The following is a 19296-nucleotide window of genomic DNA, read 5'->3' as shown; positions in this document are numbered from 1 at the left end:
ACTTGCCCAGTTTCCAAAAGCTTCTCCTTCCTGTGGCTTTCTTCATTTTTTTTAGGCATTTTAAAATTCAACCACATCTACTGTCTACATTTTCAAATGTAGCAAAACCCAGCTTCTCCAAGATGCGTGAGCCACTTCAGCGTCGCCCTGAGTCAGTGCCAACCCCAGCAGCACTGGGCACAATGAAGGGGTCCCCCACACTCACACCTGGCCAATTTGTGGGGCTGGGAGGCGAAACGCGAGCAGTCACGGGGGCAACATGCAGACTCTATTTGAGGGGGCAGATGCTCGATATGTGGAAGTTCTGCTTGTCCGTAAGCCCACCTTAGCACGACCCTAAAATCTGACAAGTGGGAACAAGGAGCTAAAGGGGGTTTGATAGGCTTTGGACCTTTTTTTTTTAAAATTGACTTTTATTAAACAATATTTGGAAAGGTGACATTAACATCTGATACACTTTTGAGCGCATGTTAAACTGGGAAGATTTAAAATACATTTTAAAGGAAAAATAAGTTGTGTAAATGCTAAAAATGGTTTGGTCCGTCGCTGGCACAGACCCCGGCAGTCTTGAGGCTAAAAGCTGAACTTGTGCGTTGCCATAACTTACTTAAAAGCAAAGATTAGCGAAAGATTTTCATGAGAAGTGACATTAATTTATTTGCGTTCAGTCAGCAGTCTATCAAATGGCGTCAGGCGTCTTTAATCCACAACTGATTAATGAAGCACCATACATGATAAGGGGAATTCACTCCCTAAAGGGGTCTGAGACCCACATACTGCAGGTGGTATGGGCAGAGTCTCGTCAGGAGGGTCCTGCTCTGCTTTGTCATGGTGGGGCTGGTCCCGCGTCTGCTTCTCCTGATATACACGGAGCTCAAACATGAAGTGGACTTCAAATCGAGTCTCCCCTTGATTGGAATGGCCTGCCCTCCTATTTATTAATCAGAAATTGTGCAAACCTACTGCAAGTACAAAAGTAATCGTCATAATAACCACAATAAAAAAGCATCACTGTCACAAAAGAACATGGAAACACTCTAAATGAGACCAGTTCAAGAAGACTTGAAAAGTAATTGGAATTGGGACTGCTCAAAACTAGACAGACAGACAGACCGACAGACAGACAGAGTTGTCGATATTCTAGTCCTCAAGTGACAGAAACAATCACCGTACATTCATATCCGCCCATCACAAAATAAATCTGAATGTTCCTTCAGAGGACACCACTGAGATCTTCTTGTAATCCGAGAGCATTCAGCGAGGAATGAAAACTCCAGACGTGTATGGAGACGGGAAAACAAACGAATTTACAGAACATTCTCACCAAAACAACTGGAAAAGAAGCAACACATTTCTGCGCTCCTTACAAATCCTCTATTTGAAGGGGAAATTTCCCAGGATGGCTCTTAAAAGCTGATGGCCTGCAGATTTTAGTCACCTTGCATTCTCTCTGGTCCCCAAATGTCCCTGTCTTGGTCACTAAGGTGCAGAAGAGGCCCTCTCTAAAAGGCTCGAGTGTACGCGAGGAAGACTACGCCTGACGTAGCTCAGTTGCACTCCCAGGTACCTCGACAGCAAAATATTTTTGGATTATTCTGTTCAACAGCTTCACGGCCACGCCAGGGTCTTGATGGGCGGCTGTCTCCATGCCAAGCTTTTATCTGCCATTCTCAAGTATTTCGCCATTCACTTATTCATTCATTTTTTTTTTTTTGCAAATTTGCACATTTTCTTTGACGTTAAGTATACGGAGTCTGTTGTGTAGATTAAGGGCACAGATTTCACAGAACTGAAAGGCAGGCCCTTAATGGCAGGATGGCACGTGCCCCATGAGAAGAGTACGCTCAGTCTTTACGCCAGTCTCACCCACGTCGGTGGGCCTACTTATCCTCACAAACACTGAATAGTTTGCTGCCTCCCCTCTTTTCCTGCCCCACCATTAATAAAATGCTTGAGGAGACGGAGGCTGCAAAATGAAGACCTTGCATGACGTTTTGAAATTTTCTAAAAGAAGTTCAAAAACCACCTGATTTTGTGGTAAAGTGAGCACCTCACACACTCACACACACTGTTCTTGTAGTTGCTCATTCCATCAGATTTGCTCAAAAAGGCCTTTCTGGTACAGATTTGCAGTATTAAAAGTTATCTTTTTTTTCTGCCTCCACAGAACAGAACTGTCTTCATTTCTTATCTAAATATATTAAATAATCAATACAGGACATGACTGCAATTATATAAATAACCACATAGATAATAAACATACTGTACGTACTGTATCTGTGTCTGTGCTAGTAATGGGAAACATGGCCGCCCAACTGCTTGAAATCAAACCCGATGGCGCTCTGCTCTCGCTGCCCGCCAGCATACGAATGTGCAGGATGCACCCACACTCTGCGCCTGCCGCGTTTAAACATCAAGTTAAATGATCCTGGCTTCCTGTCTGCATTCTCAAGAGATGACAAAGGCGCTATATGAAGGGAAGGTGTTCTCACTTTGCTCCACCTGAGTATTAGTTGGCCTCATAACGGCTGTACAGCCCACATACGTTTACTTTTGTCTTTTTTTTCTTTTGGTCGCTCGATACACGCACAAGATAATCGCTTTTCAGAAACCAAAAGCCCCCCTCGTGCTTTCACTGCAGTGGGCAGTTACAATTATACAGGGCGAGTCAAAATGATGGTACTGCTATGTATATATCCTAACTACAGGGTCACGGGGGTCTGCTGGAGCCAATCCCAGCCAGCACAGAGAGTAAGGCAGGAAACAAACCCCAGGCAGGGTGCCAGCCCACCACAGGGCACACACCAAGCACAATTTAGGTTCGCCAACACACCTAACCTGCATGTCTTTGGACTGTGGGAGGAAACCCACGGAGACACGGGGAGAACATACAAACTCCACACAGGGAGGACCTGGGATGTGAACCCGGGTCTCCTAACTACGAGGCGGCAGCGCTACCTACCCACTGCGCCACCGTGCTGCCCGCCATGTATGTACTTCAGTATATATCATTTATAGGCCACATATGGTGCATGTGTTGAACATGATGGCGAGACCTTCCTGTAAATCATCTTGCACATATGAAGTATTTTTTGTGAATAAATTATTTCCGCCAATCAAATGTTAACATGATTTTGACTCGCCCTGTGCTTTGTGACTGTGCTGTGGTGTTGTTTTTTTTTTTTAATATTTAATTTTGCTCGGACGCTGCATGACACTAAACGGCTCAGGCGCTATATGTGACATGTGATGTCATGGCGGCCCCAGGACCAGATTTAGGCCTAAATAAAACAAGCTACAGCTTAGGGGGTCACAATCTGAAGGATACTCTCACAATGTGTTACTTTTACTTGCATGTTCTTAAAATTCGAATGCAGCAAACCCTCCTCAGGCCCTGCACAGGCTGCCATCCATCTTGGCAGGTCCACTTGTTTCCGTGTTCTCTGTTAGCAGCTCAAGTCCTCAGCGTGTCTAAATCCGGTCCTGTAATGTGGCGTCTCAATTCAGTGCAAATAAAGGAACAACTGGATTAGATTTCTGGAAAAACTACAAAGAAAAAAAAAGAGGAAATGTATGCCTCGGCCAGTGCGATATTAGTGATTTGTAACGGACGTCATTGTGTCGGCAGAACCGGCTCTCTGTAACACCTCGTCGTGATTTAGATGCCCTTGCACATCTCTCCGTCACTGTGACAGCTCCCTGAATGTGGTCATCGTGTAAATGCCCTTATTTAACACGCACTGTGGCTCAGCTCTTACTGTTGGCCCCCAGGCAGGTGCTTACCGACACTCGTTGCCTGAAACGGCGGCCCAGAATTCCCGGGGAGCACTTCCGGCCTTCACTTTAAGGTCACTCCAGTTCTATCTACAGAGTTGTGTGCGATGAACCGTTTGGGTTACACGTCACTGGTTTGTGTTGCAGACTTTGCCCCCATTCGATACGGTAGCTGTCCACTTTTTTTGGTCAGCAGACCCTGCGTTTCCTAATTATCTGAGAAATGTGGTAAAACCCCCATTTCATGGCTATTAAGATAACACAAAATGCTTCATACGTCTAGCAAACACAAGAGAAGATCAACACATAAAAAAACAAAACTTAGTGAGTCCTCCTGAAATGTTAGCTGTTAAGATTTTAGAGAATAAATCTGTTAATTCAAAACAGCAGACCATAAGGATCATTTTACCTGCCCCTTTGCAGGTGGGCTATCATACAGAGATGCTTGAAGGTTCCCATCAGAGGTGTAACTTTTTCTCTTTCATTTCTGAATGCACTTCATAGCACTTATGTGCTGCGGTACGTTTTGATAATGTCTTTAATTGCTCTCCTGCATATTGGGCAGCAGGCGTTTGCCATTTTCTTCAGCTTCAGCCCACACGTGTAGCAAAGACACATGTGCCCACAAGCATAGATGACAGTGTCCACCACGTTCTCGTAGCAGATGGTGCATTCATCACTCCAGGTGCCAGAGACCGAAGGGAAGAGGGGGGACTCGGGCAGACTTATGGGAGAATTAGGAGTCGTGCCTGCAAGAGAAGAAGACAGACAAGAAGTTATTTCCTCAATAAACTCATTTCAGAATTTCTAAGTCTTTTATCTCTTATAGTTGTGTGAAATCACAAAACACAAATCTGGAGGAACGTATCGCTGCTTTCACACTTCACATTATCAAGATGTTCTATGTGATGGCGTTTCATTTCATTTCTGCCCTGAGAGCAGCCCACACAGTACATGGCGCTCATGTCAACTCTCGTAACAACTGTGGTCACTGTGAGTTTGGTCAGATGCGTCTCCTGACAGCAGAAACATACATTTTCACTAGCAATCACATAACAGTCTACAGACACACAACCTCGGGTGGTTCATCATTTTTATTTAGGTGTAAAATGAACGTTTAAAATGAATTACGTTTAGTTTGTAAGGTTGGTAATGCCAGCCTGTGTAGCTGCCAACCTAACAAAGTCTCCAGCCTTGCCACTGGATGTTAACAGGACTGCATTAGAAATGTTGGTGACTGATGACAACTGTGTGTTGAATACGCTCAAGCAGTGATTGTTAGGCGTAATCCCGCAAATTCCTTTTGCAATTTTTCCCTTGTTTTTGTCATTTTCTCGAAAGCCTGATGCGACAAGTTACTTGGTCGTGAATGAGGCGCCTTTCTGGAGTAAAAAAACAAAGCATGACTTTAGGAGAGCTGTACAGAAATGCTGGCGCAGCTGCTGAGCCACAGACACACACGGTCAGGTTGCTAACATTCGCAAACGCTGACTGTCGGGTCTGTGCGGCTCACTCACGCCCGGCTCCGGCTCTAGTCTGCCATCTCATGTGCTCTCCTTTCCCGATGTCACACTGATGCTGATTCTGTATTTTGTTCACTTGCCACACTTTGTGCAGAATGGCATCATGTGTTATAAGTAAGGGCACCACTTTGGAATTGAGGACAAGCCTCTTAACCAACGAATTGGCGTCGGGGCAGCGTAAAGCCACGAGAAGGAGCTTCCTGTTGGTGGTCTACTTTCATTTTCCAGAGGCATTTTGCATGTTGTGAGCATACAGCTGGGTGATGGCTGACATGTAAATTATGCAACACGAGTAACGGGAGATTTTTTATATTTGCTGTGGTCTCGGTGGTCTCTTGTTTTATCATAAACTTTATTCTCTCCATTCTCCAGGAAAACATGACATTATTTTTTTTTGCCCTAACCCTAACCCTAACCCTGCAAACTACATGGGGTAAGTAACATTTTAAAAAATACAATTTTGGGTTAGAGTACTCCTTTAAAAGTAAAAAATTGGGTCATTACCACTTGTGGAGCTACAGAGGGCACCACAGCCACTGGCATTGAGAATTGGATCCGAGCTTCCATTGCAGAGCCCTGTGGGAGTGTTGGGCGTAGAAACTGGAGAACTGGAGATGGAGGGGCCTCTGGGTCCAGACAAGTGAGTCGAACCTGCTCAGAAAAACAAGCAGCATTTTCAGTACAACTGCAGATAAATTTCAAGTAATCCACAGCGACATGTCGTTCACAAAACAAAAAGCAAACACCTCGCCTGAGTAAAGACATTTGGGGTGAGCATTTAGGAATAACTGCCACCTGGCTGCACCCCTGAGTGTGGATTATGCTGAGCAGGAACAACAAATGCTGCCATCATTAGGACTTAACAATTAAAACACGTCAGTGGTCAGTGAAGACCCCCCGACGAGCAGCAGGTCTGACGACAACCCCCTGGTGTTGTGCATTCACTGTCCCTGTAGTTGTCGATCAAGTTGTCTCATACCCGTTAGCAGGTACCCAAGTGGTGCAGTTCTCGGTGTTTTTACAATACAACTTTCACACACAGCAGAAACGGACAAACAGCTGTTGGCCTTCTGCCTGTTCCTGATGCTTTTTAATTCTCTACTGCAGCCTCCTTAGTGTTGGCGTCCCTAGAGAAACGACTCCAAAACACTGATTTTTTTTCAACAATAAAAATGTTAATACTTGTAACACAAACATGTACTGTAAATACAGCAGGAAAAGCATGTCTAGTCTCCACAGCCCAATGTTACACTCAGGGCAGTTGAGAGGGTCTCTCTGTGCACCCTTGTAATAATATTTTTCTGTTGCTTGCACAAGAGATGGCAGGATGTCACAGCCCGATCCATTGTGTTATTGTAGGCTACCGCAGTGTAAGGCTTAGTGTCTTGGTGACAAATGACAGTTGCTGCATTGTGAACACTGCTTCGGGGGGCTCATGTCTTCCTTCTCCTTCCACTTGATCGCAGTCATTTTGCCTTTTTCCTCCGCACCTACTGTACTTACACCAACGGTGAACCTTCAGGTGAACAAAATTACCAGCCGTTTCTCAGCCGTTTCGGACATACGGTGCTGTATGCATCAGTTTCATTATCCGTGTCAAAGTCAGTCAGTTCATGCTGTCATCCCTATCGCTTGATTCAGCTAATGGTTTTCCTAAAACTGGCCTTACAGCTTGTTGTCTACACGCCATTGCGTTTTGGTTGAAGGCTCCACCCCCCTCATTAATATTGATGAAAATTGGCAAAAACGCATACAAATATTCCTGCTGATTTTGCAGCATGTTGTTATTCATCCACTAGATGGCGGCAGAATGCAGCCTCTTGTAGAGTTATTCAGGCAGACACTGAAGCGGATCATCACACGCCACCCCGAGGCTGACGCAGGAATAACACTCGGGGCTAACGCCAAGGAAGTTGGGTCTCCTTACTGATCTTTCTACGCTGCCAGCACAGTACGTTTGTTACTCCATTTTATATAAAAACTGGGTGTTTCATAAGGCAAAGGCAGTGCAAACAAAGAAGATGAAAGTTTAAAAACTGCACATAAATTAAAGATTGGAGTAAAGGCTTATCATCTGCTTGACACCCCCGGCCTCTTGAAAACAGGCCCCTTGAACAATGCGTTTTCCATTCTCCTGGATCTGCAGTTATACTCCCTAGAAGGTTCCCGAGACATTTTCTTCAAAACTCTCCATCAACCTCCGGTTCTCCTTCAGTTCCTGTCTGCTGCCCAACATTTGGTGCCTGACTTACTGCTTTTATATTCTGGAACTTTCACACATTCATCATAGGAAGCACATCACAATTTCTTTTCTCATCAATGAAATTGAAAACAGCTACCATTATGACTGATGCTGCTTTTACCTTTCCAGTGTCTCTCAAGTTGCCATTTGTAAGAGTCCATTTGAGCCAACTTCATAGCTAATGATGGCTCCCGTGTGTGTGACTGGAGTGATTTCCGGCTGCCGGTGTCTTAAGTGACTGTTGGCTTGACGCTCATTGTGTATAATGGCGAGGAGTGACTCAGGTAAATGACAGAAACCCTAAGTATTACGTGGGGTCCGCCTCATCCTATCCACTCAAGTTCTCCTGGACGTCTGCTGTTCCCCCAGCAGTAAGCTTCTGGAGAGCTTTGTATCATTTTGTAGTTTCCCAATAAACACTCAAACTCCTTCCATGAATAGTGAGTGACATTTACTTTAAGATTGTTGCTTTAAATAAAGGCATTTAGTAAATAATTGATAAATGCCATCTGAAAATTGCTTGCTGCTGATTAAAACTGGACATTTAGTACATTCACTTGTAAAGAATCACAGAGTCTCACTTCACATGAGAGATGCGGGCAATGACACGATGTCTTCTGGCCTCTGGAAGCAAGAAAAACTGAAGAATAATAATCGGCCTAATCGGTCTGAGAACCTCTTCACAAATGCTGCTTTCTGGCAGGTTTGCTTGATTTGCATCCGAGATAACAAGAAGTAGAAAGAAATGTGCGCGTCTCCTCTTCCTGTGGGGTCCTGCCACCCTGAGGAATCCAACACTCGCCTGGTGGGACTTTCAACTGTCAGTGTCACGTGTCTGAAAAATGAAGGTTTTTACATCAGGGCACACGTCACAAGCAGCCTGCGCACTACGGACACTCCACACCCTTTAGAAAATTCTCCAGAATTTTTAAATTCAGTTTTTACATTTATTGCCACATTGTTTGTGAACAACATTCTGCAAGTTTTGCATGCCAGTAGCACCAAGTGATATTAAAGTTTAAAAAAGAAACCTAACATTAATGGCATCCTTTACTGGTGTATATCTAATATGCAAATGTGTCCGCAGCACCAAAAGTGTTAACTATAAATACATACGGTATTCTTAATATGTATTTAATAATTAATTAATAAGCAGTGACTCTGAGGCTAAGGGCTTGCGCTGGTATCTGGAAGGCTGCTGGCTCAAATCCTGGTATTGTTAGAAGAGATCCTACTCCGAAAGTATATCAAATCAAAGAATAAATCAAACATAAATATAAATCATTTTACACACAAAACTTGCCGTTTCCACTAACTTTCTGATCGTCCCGTCATCTTCCCTGATGGCAGCTTTTTCTCGCCTTTTCTTCCTTCGTCTGCTCCCTGCTACACCTTCTGCCTGATGAAGGCTATCCAGTCTTTAGAGATTCAAAAACAAATCTATACATAAGGACTCTGCTTTTTATCACCTGTATCTCAATGTTGTGTATTTTTATCGATTACTTTATGAACAGGGTGGCACAGTGGTGGCGCTGCTGCCACACAGTAAGGAGACCTGGGTTTCCACATGCAGGTTGGCCCGTGTGTGTTTGCCCTGTAATGGACTGGCGCCCTGTCCGGGGTTTGTTCCTGCCATGTGCTCCAGACCTCCACGACCCTGGTCTTCATTAAGCAGGTGAGTGTTGGGATGCCCTTTATTCATTCTTTTGATAATTTCTAATTTGTTTTTCTTTTCTTATTGTTCTTTCTTTGTCATCTTGTAAAGCACCTTGAGCGGCAGCCTTTGTGTCAAAATGTGCTTTCGAAATAAATATTGTTGTTGTTTTAACCTTTTCAGTATGGAAATCCCCTTTACCTTTTGCTTCCTTGGCAGATGCCAGCTGATGCGGCCCTACACTAACCGCCTTGTAAGTTAACTGTTAACAAACTAAAATCAAGTGCTCTGGGGCACTACACACGTGGAGCGAAGGCTCGCTTATTGTGAAGCTGCAATGCTCCATGTGCGTAACCTGAGCTGCCTCGCCTTTCTAGGTTTATTATACCCTGTGACCCTGAACTAAATTAAAGGCCTACAAAATGTTTGCAGCTAGATGTACATCAACTCTTACACGCGTTTTTATACCAGCAGGGAGAATATGCCCAACAGCAAGTCAAGTAACTGACGCCACCAGACAATGGCACTTATGCCATACGTGAATGGGACAACTCCTCACACCTCAGCTGATGAACATAATTCCTTGGGTCTGCTCACGGTTGACTGAAACACCACACACCAACGTCTTGGGCTGTGTTAAAAAAAAGGTATGAGCAAAAGTCTAATAAGAAACACAAGAGTCCAGTAAGACTGTCCAAATGTCAATGAGTAAACCAAAACCAATGACTTACTCCTACAAGAAACTGTAAAACAAAAGAAAACCTTACACGGTGATGGCCCACTGCGCCCGTCTCCTTCCTTGTCATACTTGGCATTAGATATATTAGTGTGTGCCAGCGGAGGATCTCATCCCTTCACGACTCAGTCCTGTACAGTAGCAGATGTGCCTACTGCTTCATAAAGGTGGGCCACACTGTGCAGCGCCGCGTGTAATGCGGTCTACTCCAGGTGCCACGCACAGCCATTCACAAGGTGCCATGAGCTCCCCTCTGGCCTTTCTACTTTTACAGTATGCATGCAGATACAAAGCTAATTATTAATAATAATAATTCCTTATATTTATGTAGCGCTTTCCTCACTATTCAAAGCGCTTTGCCAACTCCACGCAGGGAGGACCCCGTATGAAAACCCACATTAAAGGCCAATTTACAAATACAGCGGTCTGTTAGTACGAGGCACGTCTCTTCAGATGACGCTGATCAAATCACTTCTTCAGCTCCATCTGCATGACATTTGGGAAAAACAATAAATAAAAATATGAATCTGCATGTGCCAAATGTGTCACAGGAGGGCCGGTGCTCCTCTTGATGTTGTCTTCATACACTTTGGGTGCATTTCAGTCGGACAGCTGGGTTGCCCACCAGGCCCGCAGACCCTTTCACTGACTCAATGAGTGAATGAGAACAAGTCGCAACATCTGTCAGTGCTCACATTGTGCCAACACCATGGAGCTAAAAAATAATCAATACGGGAGTAAAACAAATAAATGAAAACATTTCCAGTGTATAAAATATTACTATACAAGACAAAAAGGACCGGACCCTACGTGGACAGGACCGCCATTATCTTATTTAAAACAAACACCTGCCGTCTGTAAAGCTCGAGAGCCAAATCCTCGCCAAGAAGCAGCTGCAAACCCGGCAGCAAATCAGCTGCCACCCTGGTCCAGACGACCCCGTGGAAAACACGCAAACGACAATCAAAGGGGCAAATCTGCACTTGGAGACCACCATGACATCTGACTGCCGAAACTGAGTTTAGTTTGGTCACATTTTGTAAAACAGATTAGTAAGATGTACAATCTGGCTTTTTCAAAATATTTTGAGTGTGACTTACAAAGGGTGGCAGTAACGCTGATGCCAGTGTGTGTCTGACAAAACAGTAAGTAAATAGCCGGCTCTATTTAAAAGCCATGAATGCCCACTCGCTTGCTGTGGTAACGGGACTGAGTCGGCGCGCTCCTGCCCGCTTTTAATTGAGTTCATTATCCCTTCTTGAAAATTCTCAGCTGGTCAATGGTAGAAAGATGCAGAGACGCTTTGGCTCATTTGGCTGCTCTCACGAACACAAAAACAAAGAGAAAGCAAACACAACAAAAGTGCTGAAGCCTGACAGAAAGGGCTTCATAAATAAGGCTGATGGATCGAGGAAAGTGGCGGTTCACTGCTTCACAAGAGCGGGCACAAATAATTAGCAGACGCCAAGCCTGATCATCTGTCTTCTCACCTGCTACGGCCATGTGGACTGATGTCACTGCAACGCTGCGTCTTTCCTTGAGCTGGCAGTCCCGATAAAATGATTAGAACAACAACTAACATGGAAAAATGACAGTTAATAAAGATAAAAGACCAGGGCTGAATAAATGGAGCTCCAGGCTGATCCTAATCCTTGGCGGAGTGCCCAGCAAGAAAAAGGGAAAGGGTGGGTACAGCAGGTGCCATGCTGGAGAGGAATGTCACATGTGGTAGCAAAGGAGAGCTACAGGGGCTGCAGTGCCACATGTCACAGGAAAGTAAAAGGCAAAAACACAAATATCTCTGGCACATAAGAACATTAACGGCTTCTGAGAATTAAAAAAGATTGGAAAAAAGACAGAAATGGAAACCAAAGACAGGCTAGTGATGAGGCCGACAATAACTGAGGATGTGTAGTGATGGGCCGTACAGTAGCGTCTCTCTGACAGACCGACTCCGGCCCGTCCAGCCTGCCATTTTCTGACCAAGTTAGTTATTAACACTCACAGTACTAATAATTAATTGAAGAAAATGGGAGTACAATACAAATACATAATAAACACTATAACACAATAATATTCAAAGAGCAGTTTAAAATTATTACAGTTTAGATATAATAATAGGTTTTTAAAAAGCTCCAAAAGGTTACATGCAATCAATTTAATGTATAAATACACAAAACAAACTAAATAAAATCAACCAATTTTAGAATATACTAATGTTGACAAGTTATGTATTTAATAGTAGTGACTGCAGCAAAAACAAATCCAAAATATATAAATACAGATAATGGGATGCTTCACATCCTGCTGGCAGCGAATGTCTGTTGTTGCCTCGTCTCCGAGGACTCGCCGGACCAGCTGGTGTTTACAAGGGAAAACTCTCAGCTCTTCTCTCCTTCTTAAGGACTGTTCCTACAAGCCCACTCTACTGATTTGTAAAGCGTCATAATGGACTGCTAGCACTTTGACGTGCTGGAATGTGTGTGGACTGAAGTGCTGGTGGTACCACACACAGTGGACTCACGAGGGATGTGCCAGGTGCCAGTCCAGGAGAAGCAGTTGTTCATGTGGTGTGCTGCCATTGAGGCCAGGCCATGTAAAGATGTGGGGATGGCAGAGCGCTACAGTGCGGTGTGTGTGTGTGGGTGTGTGTGTGTTGTTGCCATTCAAGCCGTCTTCTTTCCTGCTAGTGTAAGCTGTGGACCTGCAGGGTGTTTTTTTCCCCATACTGGCTAAAAAGTGATTAAGGGGTCTGTCTGTTTTCTGATTGTGTCTTTTTATTCCAGGAGTTGGTGGCTGATGATGAAAAGTGAAGAACCTAAACTAGCTCTAAAGAACTTTTTAAAAACATTAGATATTTATTCTTTTTTACACAATAACATTATAGTAATCAGGGTGACTACAAGTGCACTGCAGTCCAAGACATCATCCAGTGTATGAGGTGGCGCTTGAGGACTGGCAGTTTTACCCACACAGTAGATCTTAAGGCTACTCGGTACCTAGGAATCTGAGACTAGTGTGCCTCCACTGGCTACAGTGCAACTGTTTGCCTTATTTAATGATTTTTTTTTCCTTATTTCGAATGCAGGCAGGTCAAATGACTGCTCAGGGTCCAGACTAACCAGATTACGGTTTAAAGTCCAGTGGAGTAGTCACTGGGCCACACAGCCGTACACTCGTCTGTTCATTTGCTGATTAGCCCAGGCTTGCTTCTTAACTTGCACTCGGATACAGTAAATGAATAGCTGTAGTAATAGATACAGTAAATGAATAGCTGTAGTAATAGATACAGTAATAACAGATACAGTAAATTAATAGATACAGTAATAACAGATAGAGTAAATGAATAGATGTAGTAATGTTTGGCAGACGGGTTTGGTAGAATTGAGTTTCTCAAGTCCAGATGATGTTCATCTGCCTGTAGCCTCTTTATTTAAAGTGCTTAAGTCTGGTCATCTAAGTCTCCTCTAGCAGCTGTCAGTGTCTGAAGCCAATCGCTGGCTACAACGAGGAGGCCAGAAGGTGCCTTTTGGAAAGAAAACAAGCCAAGCAGCTGATTTGCTGTATTTAGTTAGAAGGCAAGTGTGAGTTTCTAAGTACAAAGCCATCAACAGTACGGCCAAGTCTGGTATGTGTGCCTTTCTGTACCCATGATGAGATGAGTGGACTGCCGTCCTCTTCTAATTAATACATATCTATTAAACTAATTTTATACACAGTATTTCCTTTCACAGTCTACATTAATATAAGGTGCTTCACAATCCAGATAATGAGAATATAATTATAACAACTGAGCATTCATAACAATACAATCGACTTCAAAGACCGAAGTAAAACGGGCACATTTACTTCTGCTGATATGCTCTTTAATCCATTTTTTCATTCCACTTTTTCTATTCCTAGGATGTATGGAGTTGAAACCTACTGCTATCAGTGTTAGACACGGGGGCGGACAGGGGTCCATCGGGGAATGCACAACCCAAAATGGATCAACTTAAGACTCACCAGCTGGCCTACACATCATTGGGACGGGAGAGAAAACCAGAAAACCCGCTGAGAACCACAGCCGAGTTCTGCAGTTTGTTTTTCATGCAGTTGGAGTCTCTGTACGTTAGCGAGGAGGTGAACATACCGGGTACCTGCTGATAAAATAGAAGTCCACTAACAAAGTTAAGAAGACACTGGAGAAATGTGGGCACCCTCAATTTTTTTGTAATTATTACCATAAATCTTATTTGTATTGATGTATTAATTATATTTTATGCTGAAAACTAAAAATGCCTTGATGCTCTTGGCTACCTAAGCAACAGCAACCAAAAAAATAATTACACACCATTTCCCTTTTTTATGATTCTTTTTGGGATGCCAAGTGAAATTTCTGTTGTGCAAATGTATGCCTGCATTGCACTAAACACAGAAAGTGGCCTTGGGAAAGCATGCAACATGAAAGACGTTATTTAAAGATGGAGAAAGACACAGGATCATTGATGGAGTGTAGCAGCAGGGGAATGGATGGATGTTTTAAGAGTTCATCAGACAAGACACTACATTAAGAAAATGCACAGTGCAGCCCCTGCCATGTTGCTACACTTTATCGTTTGTCTTGTTTTCATTTATTCTTCAGGAGGAGCACAACACTCTTGTTAACTTACAAACAGATACACTTCCAGACTTATTCAGGTTTGCCTCGCTTTGCCACAGGGTGGTGCTGTGGTGCTATGTTTTGAGTTGCCGGAGGCCAGCACTTCACTCTGGAAGCTGAAGTCAGTCAGAGGCTTGGTGGCAGAAGCCATTTCTAAGAGGGAAGCAAAGCCATGCTGGCACATGTGACAAAAGTCGGGATGACAGAGGTGGGGAACAGCTAACAGATTTGGTTGCGGTCTGAGGAAACAACTTTGAAGAACATTTCAGATTGTTATACTTCAACTGACTGCTGAGAGGTGACATATGTCTCTGCATGTCGTCTTTAGTGTCACCTGCTTTACCCACCGTCTCCTCCCTTTCACTTTTATCCGTACCTCAGTTTGTTAAGGTTGTAAAGTTAAGTTCAGTCACAACCTGGCAGCATACATTTGTCTAACAAGAGCCACATTGATGTCTATAGCACTCTTTCATACAAACAATGTAGCTCCAAGTGCTTTACAACATGTCAAAGAAAAACAAATTAGCTACGAAAAACAATGGATAAATAGTATTCAAAAATAGATCATGCACCCTTACATAAGACAGGCGTATAGTATAGTTAAGAGAAACCGAGCTCGTAATGACCGGCTAACATTCATTCACCTTCTCTAATGGCAGCTTTTTCTCTGCTCACTCTTCATTTTCAGTTGGGCACCTGATGAAGGCTGATGATGTCTCACCTATGCTGGTATCAGCAGAAGGATAGTTGGAGGATGCAGTACTCCGAGGTGAGAGTGGGTTACTGTGATCAAACCTATTACAGAAGTTGTTCATTTGGTTTGCTCTCTCCACGTCTGTCTCGATGGCGGCACCCGCTTCGAGCTGCAGCCAGTGATAATCTTCATCCCATCCCACACTTCCTTCATGCTGTTGTTCTGCAACTTCTGCTCCAGCTTTCTCCTGTACTGCTCTTTCGCCGCCCTGAGCTGGACTCGGAGTTCCTTCTGCACGCACTTGAGCTCATGCTGATCACCACCTTTAAAAGCCCTTTTCTTCTGGTTCAAAAGGCCCTTGATGTCACTTGTAACCCATGGCTTGTTGTTAGCATAGCAGCGTACTGTTCTTACTGGAACTACAATGTCCATACAGAAGTTGATGTAATCAGTTGTGCATTCAACAGCCTCTTCAATGTTCTCACTATATGATCCCTACAGGATATCCCAGTCTGTAGTTCCAAAGCAGTCTCTCAGAGCCTGCTCTGCCTCAGGAGACCACTTCCTGAATGAGCGTGTAGTTGTAGGTAGCGCCCTCACTCTTGGTTTGTATTGAGGCTGAAGCAGAACCAGGTTATGATCTGCTTTCCCAAGCGCAGGCAGTGGGGTGGCGCTGTATGCGTTTTTTACGTTTGCATACAGTAGGTCGATAGTCCTGTTTTCCCGAGTGTTACAGTCCACATATTGGGAGAAGGCAGGTAATGTTTTGTCCAGCATTACATGGTTAAAGTCTCCAGCGATTAGCACAAGTGCCTCAGGGTGCTGCGTTTGTAACTTAGCAACTGCGGAATGGATGATGTCACTCGCCATCTCCGCGTTCGCTTGAGGGGGGATGTAAACAATAACAGCAATCACGTGTCCAAACTCTCTGGGCAAGTAATAGGGGCGCAGACTTACGGCCAACAGTTCGATGTCCCTGCAGCAAGTGGAGATTTTAACGTTTACATGTCCTGAGTTGCACCACTTTGTATTGACATAGAGAGCGAGTCCTCCTCCTTTCTTCTTTCCGCAGGTACTTGCGTCTCTGTCCGCTCTAACTGTGCTAAACCCGGGTAGCTCCACGTTAGCATCTGGGATGATAGACGTTAGCCACGTTTCAACAAAAAAACAGAGCAAGCTGCATTCTCTGTAGGTTCTGACATTTTTCACCAGCACTGCCAGTTCGTCGATCTTATTTGGTACTGAGTTTACATTTCCCAGGATCACAGAAGGCACTGACGGCACTACAGCCCCTCCTGGCAGCAGGGACCAGCCCTGGATGTTGTGCCAGTCTGCACAACTCACTTTTTACCCAGAGAAAACTTGCAAGTATCAGACACGGAATGAGAGCCAACTGTGGGCGAGATGGAGGGCACACTCACACATACTGAATTGGCCAACTCAGAATTGCGAAATCATCTTAACATGTTTCCGTAATTGGCCACAATGTGTACAGTACAGTCAGGGAAGCAACGGCATACGTGTGGCAGTGAGTCAGTGGGGATGAAGGGTTGAAATGGTGGTCCTGTAGTTCACACATCAGCTCCACATGCAGTGCCACACTGGCTGCTACATTTCTGTTCACCGAGAAAGGCTCTGTATAAAAAATGTTTATAAACCCAGCTGATGCCTTTTATTAGAAAATACTCACAAGTAAGTGAAAAGTAAAATGGTGTCGATATTCCTACAGAGTGAGTTCTGGCAGATGAAGCGAGTCAATCAGGGTCACACAGTTAGTAGTAGGGACTGACCTGGCATTCTAGGGTCTCATGTATAAAACACTAGCTGTATCCGTGGCTGCGCCCACATAGTAATGAAACAGAACAAACTTTAAAAATCAATAGACGTTGGCACTATATCTGATGGTGTTCAGCTCTGGCAGAAGAGCGTTTCCCGCGTGGGGTGAAAAGCACATGGCCGTGATATCTCTGGCAAACAGTAGCTACCCCCTAAAACACATGGAGCTCTAATCTCTCTCTCCAAAACGTCACACGTTACTCCTTAACAATCTCTAGATGATAATGTCTGTTGAGCAAACAGGTAGCTAGCTAAGCGGAGGTGAGGTGCACTCCCTCCCACACGTGGCCCCGCCCCCCTGCTCTCGGCCCACAGCCACTCTCTTGGGTTCGCATAAATACATCGGCACATAGCGAACTCGGGTACTTAGCACCATGACAGAAGTCGCAAAATCAACTGGAAAGTTGATGCAAATTATAGAAAACAATCAGATCTAAATCAGTTAAGTAATTCTATTGTGAAAAGCGGACAGACATACAGACAGAACGTGCTTGGACCACGACATTTTTAAAACCGTTTCTTAGCGAGCTCCTATGGGCCAAGGGTAACATTCCAAATTTCAAGTCCCAAGTCCTCATGGTTCGGGAGATTTCGTGATGAGTGTGTCAGTGGTATTTGGCTTTTTTATACAGTATACATATAGATTAATGCTTAGATTTCATACTAAAATTTTACTTACAATAAAAAGACAAAAACAGCACACACACACACACACACAAAAAAGATTTATAAACCCGTAGGCACACCAAGTTCTTGTATAAATCTCAAATCAACACACGCACACACTTTTAGCCCCTCCTCATCACCTCCCTCCAGTAACCACGTATGGCTTAAAAACTCCTCATTTTTGAGTATTCCAGCCCTAATCGCCATCTAAATTTGGCCATATTCCAGGATTGCATCTTTATCATCAAACCATGGGAGAATGGAAGAAATGAAACTTCAGTGAATGTCGACTTTGAGGTATTACTGACACCTGGTGAAATGGATGATGCACTATGTTACTAAAATAAGTCTTAAATAAAGGATCTTTTTCCTCAGTTATTAATTCCACAGTTAAGGTAAATATCTTAATTAATGGATCAGGCGCACGGTGACGCAGTGGCAATAAGGAATTTGGGGGCTGCATCCCAGGTACTTCCTGCACGGACTTTGCATGAGGGTCCATATGCATTCACTCCAGTGAACTGGCAGTGCTAAGATCGTTCCTTGATGTTTGTGTGTGTGTGTTCACCCAGCGTCAATGGGTTACACGTAGGCTCCAGCTGCCCCCAGTCCTTGAAATATGGGTTTAGAGGAAGGAGGACCAATGCTGACACCAAGTCTCACTTGAGTGCTGCCGATTCCTTAAACGCATACTGTACTGTACAATTTCAATTACATGTTAGCTCATCGTTTCAGATTTAGCTTAGGAGATGTTACTTGGATATGTTGTACACAGTGTGTTCCTCTTTTACACCTCTGACAGACACTCCATTTGGCAAACTGACCATCAGCAGTGGCCCGAGCGATTCAAATGGCTGTGCACACATGCCAGTGCTTATACCTGCCTGTAAAAACAGCGGCATGGCGGTCTAAACAAATCTCCATCACACACAGCACATTGCAAAATCTTTAAAAAAAAACAAAAAGTGATTGTGTCTCTTTGTTGAAGCATAAGAGAAAATAAATAAGAGAAAACATTCCAACTTTCAAATCAGTTAACTTAGTCACACTTGAATGTTACACTGTAAGTACGTTTTGCCACAATTGAAACATCCAGACAAACACACTTAAGAACACAACATTTCCTGTCATCTAAATATCATGAATGGTATTTGTGTCCCTTTTTGTGATGACGACCGAGTTATAACAGCCGTCCTATGGGAGATGTGAGCTGAGCTGCAGCCGACATGTCAAACAACACCATGCAGTCCTTATTCCATTACAGGCCTAGAAGAACTGGGGTCAGAAAATGGATGGATGACTGGACATCAGGATGTTAGTGAAGCGTCAATGAAACGAGATTTTCTATTCACTCCATTGTCCTGCTGTCTGGAGTAGCTAAAACGTCAACACCAAAACGTTTGCATAGGACTTACAGAGGATCAAAACTTTATGTAACTGTGAGCAACATTTCCACAGCAAGTTTGCGTTTTATAAATGCCGACTTTTGCCTAAGAAATGTCTTGTGTGTGTACCTCTGTTTGAGTACG

General features: G+C 43.9%; 1 protein-coding gene across 2 annotated transcripts in view; it reads right to left on the bottom strand.

Moving 5' to 3' along the window:
• Nucleotides 1-2916: 2916 nt before the first annotated feature.
• The window catches only part of neurl1aa (neuralized E3 ubiquitin protein ligase 1Aa), a 372269-nt gene continuing 355889 nt past the window's right edge, over nucleotides 2917-19296 (bottom strand). For both annotated transcript variants that reach the window (XM_039776568.1, XM_039776577.1), the window contains exons 5-6: nucleotides 5802-5948; nucleotides 2917-4523 (exon numbers count right to left, since the gene is read on the bottom strand). In XM_039776568.1, the coding sequence (XP_039632502.1) occupies nucleotides 4282-4523; nucleotides 5802-5948 (389 nt within the window). In that variant the 3' untranslated portion in view covers nucleotides 2917-4281. The remainder of the gene's footprint in view (nucleotides 4524-5801; nucleotides 5949-19296) is intronic.

This window comes from Polypterus senegalus, chromosome 1, assembly GCF_016835505.1.
Source record: "Polypterus senegalus isolate Bchr_013 chromosome 1, ASM1683550v1, whole genome shotgun sequence".
In the NCBI taxonomy this organism is placed as follows: Eukaryota; Metazoa; Chordata; class Cladistia; order Polypteriformes; family Polypteridae; genus Polypterus; species Polypterus senegalus.
The sequence above is the reverse complement of the archived record's forward strand: the minus strand, read 5'-3'. Positions and strand labels throughout refer to the sequence as shown.